At 46.6% G+C, this 10,618-nt stretch overlaps 1 protein-coding gene across 15 annotated transcripts in view; it reads left to right on the top strand.

Moving 5' to 3' along the window:
* Nucleotides 1–598: 598 nt before the first annotated feature.
* Nucleotides 599–10,618, top strand: part of FAM193B (family with sequence similarity 193 member B) — a 31,197-nt gene continuing 21,177 nt past the window's right edge. For 6 of the 15 annotated variants that reach the window (XR_014057103.1, XR_014057102.1, XM_081502024.1 and 3 more), the window contains exon 1: nt 599–905. Coding sequence is in view for 4 of the 15 variants with exons in the window: in XM_081502024.1 (XP_081358150.1) it covers nt 696–905 (210 nt within the window). In the remaining 11 variants the exon portion in view is untranslated. Of the gene's footprint in view, nt 1,990–3,297; nt 3,319–6,828; nt 6,890–10,618 lie in introns of those variants that run through there. The other 9 variants (XM_081502034.1, XM_081502030.1, XM_081502029.1 and 6 more) reach the window with 5 other exon arrangements.

The raw sequence follows: 10,618 nt of genomic DNA, 5'->3' as shown, positions 1-10,618 counted from the left end.
CATCTCACCTTCATCACACTTGTTGTAATTGCGTATTTCAGTGTCCACTCTTCCCACCAGACTGAGGAGCTGAGTCTCCCTGTTCCAAGCACCAATCGCTGTACTCCCCGTGGACCATACACTGAAAATAAGGATCTAGACAATCCCTTCGTCCCATTCAGCTCAGGCGGTCCACAAGCCCATGAGTTCTGGCTGGCTGATTGATGCTGAGCAACCGTTTCACCTTTTGTAGCCCCCGTTTTCTCCGCTGCAAAATAGGAGCTATCGCACCTGCCAGGTCGTGTAGGTGAGAGAAATCAAGTCACGGCTGTAAAAGTAGCGGAGCACTATAGAAACTACTAATATTACTAACATTCACTCATCCATTTAACAGCCAGTTTTGAAGCGCCCAGGGCCGTGCAGCACGGTTACTACAGCGCACACACCCTCCTGGCGCAGGTCTCATCCCCGGAATCCCGAAGTGAGGAGGGCGTTTCCTCACCAGGTTTCCTCTCCCCCGGAACTCCGGGTAGTGACCTTCTGCAAAATGGCGCAGGCGGCCTCGGGGGCTAGTGCGGCGGCGCGGGCTCCGCGTGCCCTCTGACCTGCTGGCAGCGGCGGAGGGGGGAGCTGGGCGCCGCCATATTGGCTGTTGTCCTGTGTGGGGAGCGGCGGCGGCGGTGCGAGTGGAGCAAGGGAGCGGCGCGAGAAGCAGCATGACTCGGAGGCGGAGCAGGCCGAGCGGCGGCGCGGGCCGGCGCGAGCGGGCGCGGGCCACGGGGCCGCAGAAGCCCCAGGCGCCGGAGCCCCCACCGCCGCCGAGCCTGGAAGCGGGAGCGGGTGCAGGGCCCCCGGAGGCGCCGACGGAGCCCTACCGCGACGGCCCCAGGGAGGAGGACGAGCCCAAGCTGGCGCCCGGCCCCCAGGTAGGAGCGAGCGAGGCGAGTCTGGCTGCTCGGGTTCTTTCACCTCCCCGGAGTGGGGCTGGGACGGGCTTGGGGATGGACCATCCCCGGCTGGGACCAGAACCTTAACCCTCAAGGCCAGGGCTGGGGCTTTCTACTCCAGGGCGGGAGTGAACCTGGACCCTTTGGGCCAAAGCCGAGGCACGGCCCGTCCGGTTCTGAGTGAGACCAGCCTCCCTGCCCTCTCTCGCCACCTCCGGGATACATTTCGGTCGCACACCCACTAGGACCGCTCTCCAGTCTTAGGGCCACAGCTTAGCTCTGTGCCCTTCACCTTCCCTGGGCCCACCTGCTCCCCACCCACCCACAGGCCACGTCGGGGCTATGGGGCCTGGAAGGCTGCAGCCTGTTCCCTCTCCACCCCCTCGGGAGCAGCTCCACCCCTTCCCCTCGCTGCTCCCTCAGCAGCTGTGCCCTCAGCATCTGTCTCCAGGGCGCCCGTCCCCCGCCCCCCGCCTTGCCCAGCTGAGCAGTTGAAGCAGACAGCCAGGCTGCCTAGAAGACTTATTTGGTGGGGCTTCTGTACTGAGTTGGAAACCCAGCAAAGCCTGCTCTTTCTCCCCGCTATAACCCCGACCCACGAGGCAGCCCACCCATACCCTCAGATCCCTGGGCTTGGCGAATCCTGCTGAAAGTGAGCAGTAGGAGGACTCTCCAGGGCTTCCAGCTTGCCACCTGGAAGAAGGTCACTTTCTTTTGAGCAAAGGAGATAATAGGTACCCTGCCAGTGTTCACTGCGAAGCTGGGGTGGCATGAGCCACAGTTGCTCTGGGAGGGTTGTGGCACCTGGGGCTGGGTGGCTCGCCCTAAGCTTGCTCTGACAAAAGAGTTTTGAGTTGGTTTTTTGGATGAGTCTGCCGAGGAAGGCAGGCTCCTGCAGGAGTCTTGGAGGGTCGGATGCGGCGCCGGATGAGGATGAGGCGTGGCGGAAGATGCGTTTGGCTCTGCAGACACTGCATCGGGCAGCAGGGGACTCTGGGAGGCTGGTGCAGCCAGAAGGCATGGCTCTTGACAGCCTTCTAGTAGAATCTCTGGAATTGTGCATGTGAGTGGGGATGCTCTTTGGGGTACCATTCCCAGAAAGCCTTTCCTGACCTCCCCAGCTGTGTGAGGGGCCCCCTCTGTCCCACAGCCCCCATGCTCTCCTCTGGTAGCACTCCCTGTTCTACAATAACATAGTCTGTTGATGTGTCTGTTCCCCCCACTGAACTGTGAACTCCGCAGGGGCACAAATCATGCCGTCTGTCCCCAGCCCTCCACACCTAGCCCTGGCCTTGCTGACACAGAGTAGGAATAATTAGGTGAATGAGAGAGAATGAATCCGTTGAGAACCCGAAATCACTGTGACCCAGTTTTTATACTGTCTCCTTTGTGTCTCAGATCATAGTAAGATTTTTAATTAATGAAGACGTTACCACTTACTGAGTGTGAGAAGCCCCCCCTTCATCCCCATCCCCTACCCTGGGCTGAGACTGTTTCCAAAGGACTCCTCAAGTTGAGAACTCAAGTTGGACCCCATCCTCGCCTAGTCTTAACTTCCCACCCTGAAGCTGTTTCCCCCTCTAGCCTTCTCTGGACCCCTGGGAGTGCTGTTCTCCAGAAGAGGAAGGGAGGGGAAGGGAGGGTCAGGGAGCTGTTGTCTTCTCTTGTTTACCATTCAGGGTCCCCCTTAACCAGCCTATAGTATTCATGGCCAGAAAGTTTGGTTGATGGCATAACCATTCAGTTTTTATTTAGGTCACAGTTTTAACATGATAGATTCCTACCTACTCCACTGCTTGACCTTTCAGTTCATTCATTTATTCATGCTAGGCATTTTACATACCTTCCCACCACCCCTGTGTTCTCCTCAGCATTTAGCGCAAATATGATGCATTAACCATTGATATAATTATTAGTCTGCTTTTGCTTTGTAAACTCTTGAGAGTGTAGAAACCAAGTCAGTCACTATGGTACCACTAAGTGTGGTGATTGATAAATTCTAATGAATGAAGATATAAATACTATTAATTCCATTTTTCAGATGAAGAAATGGAAACTCAGAGAAACTAAACATTTGCTCAAATAACTCCTACTATAGGTACACCCACCACCACCCCATAAAGTACCTTTTTGTGTACTGTGGGGTATTTAGCAAGACTTTTTTTTTTTAACTCTAGCTGCAATAGGTGAAACAAACGGACAAACTTCTGATTGAGCCCCATTTTTGCTGGGGAAGGGAGTTCTGGGTGCCAGAAGCAGGCCTTTGTGCCTTGGTGAAAAGCACCTGCTGAAAGAATTGGGATCAGTCCTTGCTCTGCCCTCAGGCATACCTTTGGCGAGGACCTCTGGCTCCCACCACGACTTAGTCCCCTGTCTTAAGTACTTAGAGTGGGTAAGTAAGGTGAAAGTCAGTGTCGAATGCCACACTGAAGCCACAGCTGGAGAATGGGATCACTTTCAGTCCACACATAGGGTTTAATGCCCCAAGTCACATGTTTTGTTTCTTTTTTTGTTTTCATTTGAGCCAGTATTTTTAAAAATCAGTTTCCCACAAAACTGGATTTGTGCCATCTGCTGCTAAAAATCTGGTGCTGCTAGGCCCACATTTCCAGAAGTTAGTCATCTGCAGTCTCTGGAAAGTGTCTGCCCCCTTCATCATATGAAGGACACTTGATCTGTGCCGGGCCCTGGACTGGCTGGTATACAGAAGTAAATCAACTGTGGACGCTCCTCACAAGGGGCTCATTTGGGCTAGAGAACATGTATATAGTAGTCATGGTAAGACTAGAAGAGCATTGCTTTCTCTGAGTTGAGGCTCATAGGTCTCTCTGGTTCCATCCAGTCTCCTTTGCTTATTTTCATAACTTATACACATTTAAATGCAGGACCTTGAACTTAATTGGAATCCCAAAAGCCCTTTCTTCTAATTGTTTAGTCCCCTAAATAACATTGATACATTCACTGAAAACCCAAATCCTCGTTTGTTTTTTTTCCCCCACGAGAAGACTAAAACAGTTACAGCCTTCTTAGTGAAGGGGGGAAAAACAAATTACAAAGCAGTTGAAGGAGACAGAGAGACATAGTATTTAATCTTACAGACTTGGGGTGAGCTTCCTGCTCAGTCTCCTAGCTTTGTTAGTCGGGATGTTTCTTCCCTTCTTTAAGACTCTTACGCAGCTTCACAAGAGAATGTGGCGCAATCCACATAGCATCTAGTGCTCCTCATGCCAGAGCTAGAATTGGATGTGGCGTGTGGCAGGAGCCATTTGGCCATCCAAAGCCTGAGTGTTCTCACTTGCCAGCTCCACTGGCTATTTCTAGTTCTCTTGGACCACTCAACTTGTAGTCCAGGTGCACACTCACTCAGTAAACCCCCAGGAGATGCGCTAGACTGTAAACTGGCATTGGTAGGGGTTGAGCGCATCCTGTCCTTCCCATCTCTCCTCTACAGCTTCCCGTGGGACTTTGTCCAGCCTAGTTTAAAGGAACTCTAGAGACCTGGCTCCACCACTGCTCAGAGTTAAACCTACTCCCTCATGGGACAGGAGCAGATGACAGTCAGTATCTTTATTAAAATCATCTCATTATATTTAATCCACTCAGCAAGTATTAACAACCTCTGTGCCAAGGCCTTTATTCAGAGCACACAGATGAATGAGATAATCCCTGTACCCTGAGGCTTCCCCCTTAAAATCACTGCCCACCTAGCCATTTTAAATACAGCTAGGAGGAGATAATGTTGAGGAGAGATCCCTGTCACCTCCGGTCCTTTGTAAACCAGTAGAGCTTCACCATGTAGAAATGCCAAAAGACCTTTGAAGATTAAAACTTACTTCCTAAAATTTTAAATTTCCTTAAAATTTCCCAGAACTATAAGTATAATATATGTTAGATATACTGTTAATATCCTAACACCTTTACTAAGTCTAGAATTTTGTGAGCTTGGGCTATGTTTTTAGTTCATTTCTGGAGTATTTATTGCACATGGTCCTTATGTGTTCAATGAGTGGCTGTTAAACTATAATAAAAGAAACGCTAGGTTTCTGGCACCTTATTCTTACTGCCTGCACTCCTAGGCCAGACTGGCAGTCATTCATTCAGGCCCATTACACACGCACTATGCCCAGCCTTCCTCTCACCTAACCTGGTGTTCATTTATTCTACCAACACTAATAGACTCCTGATCTGTGCTGGGTCCTGGGCTAGCTGGTAATATAGAAGTGAATCAATCAGACATGGTCTCTGCCCACAGGGGCTCATGGTCTAAAGAACATATATGTAATAATTACAATTAAGCTAGAGGAGCATCACTTCCTCTGAGTTGAGTCAAATTCTAGATCCTGGTACACATCTTTAGAAGTATTTCAGCCTTTTGTTTGGTTTTCTGTGTATAAAATGACAGTGATACTGGACTTAAACTAGGGTTCAACAGTGCAGTCAAGCACTGAACACAAATAGTATCTATGATTAGTATAGATGCTTTGATTTGAGGATGCACAGATGTGATAGCCTAGAAAAGGCTTCTTGGAGCTGAGGCTTCAAGATCAAGTAGAAGGTCCTCCAGAGAAGGTAAGGCAAAGCATCTAGGCAAACCAAGCAGCGTAGACGAAGACCCAGAAGCCAGAACTGCACAATTCATGGAGAGTGGCGAGAAGTCTGACTGGAGAGTTTAGTAGGTTTGGGATTGATCCTATAGGCTATGAGGAGTCAACAGAAGATGTGGGAAAGTGAATGAGAATGTGGGAGGAAGTAATTTTCAATAGAAGAAGCAACTGTGATTGCTTGATTCTACCTCTCTCTCACCCCAACCTAACTAATGATCAGATCCCCTGTGCTTTGCTAGACCCTATCCCAGACCTAGAGTCTCTAGGTCTGAAGCCCAGGAACCTGTTCTTAAATTGCCCCAGATGATTTCTGATGTGTGGCTGGGTCTGGGAACTGTTTTAACTGAGGGTACCATGGGGATCTCTGTGGAGGCCTAGAATATTCTTTAAAGAATGGAGCTTCCTGGGGAAGGAGAGAGCTTTTCCCTAAGCAGAAGAAGAACCAGCCTTAGTTTTTAAAGAAAAAAAAAACAAACTTTTTCCAGTTCGCCATTTGTCCATATTCTCCAACTGCTAATCTTTCTTTGTGTATCAAAACATGTGCTGCCATCTCTGCTGAACAATTGGGATGCAGTCACTCATGGGATACAGGCCCTGCCCTTGAAAAGCTCACAGTGCTATGGAGAAGACGGATTTTGACAATCGGGATACATGTGATAACCTCTGTTCAGGAGACATGTAAAAAAAGTGTTAGGGCATCCCCTAACAGAGCAGAGCACAGTTTATTTTGCCTGTAGACTTAGGAGAATGTAATACCCAAACTGAGCCTCAATACGAAGAGGCAAAGAGGACAGTGTGAGTGAAGATACACTTCATGAATTGGGGAAAGGGAATGAATATTGTGGAAAGGAGTGGTTCATGGTTCTTCGTGGTGGAATATGCAGAGCAGAAAAGAACTGAGGAGAAGAATGCTTGTGTCCTCGGAAGGACCCTGTGTTTGCACCTTTCAGTTCTATGCCCATGTTCCCACCCTCATCCTTCCAAGTATAAGATGGATGAACATGGTGCTGTCCTATAGGCCACCTCTCCTTTATTCCCTCCCCAAGACTCTTAGCTGTCCAGCTCCCTTTGTGGTTTCCCCCTCCATTCTGAAGTGAATAGATATAGAGAAATTAAGGCAGAAAGAAGGGTCTAGAAATATTGAAGGTTCTTATTATGAAGTTATAGCCAGAGAACATGGACTGGGGGGGTTAAAGAGACCTTGAAGGTCATCTGTCTAGTCTTCTGTCCTGTGCTTCAAGTAATAACTTTGGATTGGGCAAGTCTCACTTAGTAAGTTTCCCTGTCATTTCTTCCAGGACAGAAGAGGAAAGAAACTAACGGGTATTGAGCACCTACTGTGTGCCAGGCCCAGGCCAGGTACTTTACATAATTTATTTCCTTCTGTCCTCACGACTCTGTGAAGTATGGTTTTATTCTCATTTCATAAATGAGGAAATTGAGGCTCAAAGAAATTCAGTAATAATCCAAGATCATACTGGAAGTGGCAAAACTTGGATTTGAACTCAACAGTCTGTCTTCAAAGGTCATTCTCTTCCACCCATGAGAACTCTGTTGCCATTATAGAGTAGTCGGTAATAAGGTTTGCATGAGGTTCCAGGTAAATAAGCAGGGGCTTAGGCCTTCCCATGACTGATTGCACCCAGGAAACAGGTTCAACAGGTGAACTAACCTTCGCAGGTAGAGGGCCACTGGGGTCAGAGAGACTCACTGCTCTATCTTTGACTTAGCCTGTACAGCCAGAGAGAATTCTCCACAAACTGACTTTACGTTGTGAAACTACTATCCTATCTCCTGGAAGGACCTGAGCCAATAGCCTGAGTGGGAGTTTGGGTGAAAGCTCAGGGCACGGAGGTGTGGTTGTATTGGCTCCCTAAGAATTAACTACACCTCTGATGGCCCCCATTAAAATGGTCTAAGATTCTTAGCACTGATGCCTTCCCATTAGTGACCTGGAGTGACGCAGGCATGCCTTTTCAGCATAGTATGTTGGGCTAGTTGGGCTGTGTTTTAGTTCCTATCCTTCGTGTAGAGCAGCTGAGACATAAGCCAGATGGCTTAAACATTCATTCATTTATTCAGTGAATGCCTGCTATGTGCCAGGCCCAAGCCAAGCCTAGTTCCTGGACTCACTTAAATGGCCAGGGTCCACTTGCTGCCCCCAAAGAGCTCCCATTCTGCGGGGGTTTGGGAGTGGGCAGAGGATATGTGTCTATGGCACGATGCAATAGACGCTATACTAAAAGAATTCTACTTAGCCTGGTCCAGCAAAAGCTTCATCAACCTTTGACCAAGATCTTAGGGAATGCGTAGGAATTTCCTGAGGAGCAAAGCTGAGATTTGATGGGGCACGGTGTATCTGAGGAATAGTACAAATAGAACCTATGGCTCAGGGTGTTAAGCATGGAAATGGAATATGGAGAGATCAGCTGGGGCCACGTTATGAATGCCACGGGCCAAAGGGTATCATAGTGAGAGTAGTGAGCTCCACCAAAAAGGAGCCTAGAGATGAAAAGAGACCAAGGTAGGAAAGAGGAGGTAAAGGAAAGAAATCCTCAAACTGGGTAGATAGTGTGAGAAGGCACATTATAAGCTTAACCTTAAGGAGAGAATCCCAATGTCCTAATTGGTTGTTTTTAATTTATATTTATTATTTCATTTACTGATTATAATTGTATATTATTTTAATATGTGTTCCTGCCTGATTCTCCAAAATGAATATGAGGCATCCTGGGAGTTTGGGAGCATTGACAGCCCCGTGCATAAACCTGCCTGGTTTTACACATGTGTTCTTAAGGCAGGTACTCTTGTTTCCCAGCACCTAGCACAATGGTTGGCACCAGGTAGAGGCTCTGAGAATGTTTGTTGAATGAGGGAATGAATGGGTGAATGGAAGAGTGAGTGGTAATGACTGGGCTGACTAAGTTTTTCTAGGCTGGGGAACTAATCACTTTCTCTGCTTTTGGAAGGGAATTTTAACTGTTGTCCTCTGCCTGCCTCGGTGACAAGGGGGCTTTTGGAGTTGGGCCATTTCTGAATAGAATTTAGACACTGTCGCAGGTCTCCTGGGTAGATACAGCACTGTGTCTTGGGGGAATCCTCTATAAACATATACTAACTCTTGGGAATAAAAGGAACCCATGAAAGAAATGAGAGCAGGTTTGCTTTTGGAAATTAGATCCAGCTTCAAGAGCAGTCCTTGATAGCCATCTGGCCTAGTGATACGTAATTCCCAAACTGTGGCCAGAAAGGCTGTGGTGCAAAATTTTCTCATGACCCTAAACAGCTCTTCAGATAAACCATGAACTGCTATATGGTTGTTAATAATCACCATTGCTTATAGCACACCCACTGGCTGATAGGCATTGTTAGATGCTTTACATCAGCTGTTCTCAAAGGGTTTGTTCTTGGGACCCTTTTACATTTCTAAAAATTTTTAAGGACCCAGAAGAGCTTTTGTTGGTTAAACTATTGAAATTTACCAAATTAAGTATTAAAGTTGAGAAAGTTTAAAAATATTTGGTCACTCATTTCAGAATAACAGTATTAGATCTATCATATTAACATAAATGACAGTTTTTAAACTAGCGATAACAATTTTCCCAAAAAGTAAGAAAAATGGTCTTGTTTTCACTTTTGCAAAGTTATGTCTATCTTAATAGAAAAAGTTTAGATTCTCTTACATGCTTCTGGGGCTTCCCAGGTGGTGCCTGTGGTAAAGAATCCACTTGCTAATGCAGGAGACACAAGGGACGCGGGTTCAATCCCAGAATCAGGAAGATCCCCTGGAGAAGGAAACAGCAACCCACTCCAGTATTTCTTGCCTGGAAAATTCCATGGCTAGAAAAGCCTGGTGGGCTACAGTCCATGGGATTGCAAAGAGTCGGACACAGCTGAGTAAGCACACACACATGTGCTTCTGTATTCAGTCTGTTGGCGGTACATTATTTTGATTGAATTATGTTTAAAAAAAAAATTCAACTTCACACAGATACATAGTTGGAAAAGAGAAAGGTATTTTGATAGCCTTTTCAGATGATTGTTGGTATTATTCTTCGCAATATGGAATCTGAGAACATATCAATAAAGTCTTTATACTCATTTACATTAAAATCTGTGGGTTCATCTAACACTTTGGGTGGACTTTATACCAATGCATGACTCTGGCATCATGCTTTGATCATTTGGAAAATAGGTTCACTGAGTTATATAGATCTTCCAGATGTTTTCCTGTTTCATTTTATAATATCAAAAAATAACGTTTATTAACATCACCATCAATTTCATCATAAAGTCTTTTAAGTATTGGGAAGCTGTCAAGCTCATGGTTGTGGGTGCAGCTTTTTAAAAATTCTAATTTTCACCTAAAACTTGAATTTTTACCATTGACCACAAATATACAATAGTTTTCCTTGGGGGTGATAGGCTTGTTTTGTTCATTTTCTGAGAAAATGTCTGCCAGTACCCAAGTTTGAATAACCTTAGTTTGTCAGTTAGTCATTCTTTGAACTAAAAATGCTCTGTGAAAAATTGGCTCTCCCTCCCTTTGACTTTATCTCTTTTTTCCCAGGAAAAACTAGGAAGTCCTAGCATAATGCTTCTCAGACAAAAACAGAAAAGTCTTGGGCCTGGTCAGATGAGGACGCAGGTACTAGTTTTAATGGGTGTGCATGCCAGCCCCCTGGGCTGCGAGTGGCCACAGTCTAGGTTCCTGGCTCCTTGAGAGCTCTGGGGATGTGCCTATAGCACAGATACCCTTTGTGACTAACTCCACACGTCCAGAAATTTGGGGTTTGCTCAGAGAATGAAGCAGAATTATCTTGGAGCTTTTTTAGCAGGTAGCAAATCTAGAGAACCCCTAGAACCTTTCCTTTCACTCCTCCATCTTTTACCTAAGGCTAAACTGGAATTTGGAGAGGCTCTGAATTTAACCTGAGGTAAGGAGGAATAATTAGCTGTTGCCCAGGGTCGCTGGGTTGAAGAATCAGTTCCAACAGCCTTTCTGATGAAGAAACATGGTTGGAATTTTCATTCATTCGATAAACATGTGTTGATCATGTTCTTCATGTGAGATTACTGTAAAATTGT

This window comes from Giraffa tippelskirchi, chromosome 6, assembly GCF_054371585.1.
Source record: "Giraffa tippelskirchi isolate mGirTip1 chromosome 6, T2T-mGirTip1v1.2.pri, whole genome shotgun sequence".
In the NCBI taxonomy this organism is placed as follows: Eukaryota; Metazoa; Chordata; class Mammalia; order Artiodactyla; family Giraffidae; genus Giraffa; species Giraffa tippelskirchi.
Note: the sequence above shows the minus strand (reverse complement) of the source record. Positions and strands in the feature narration are given on the sequence as shown.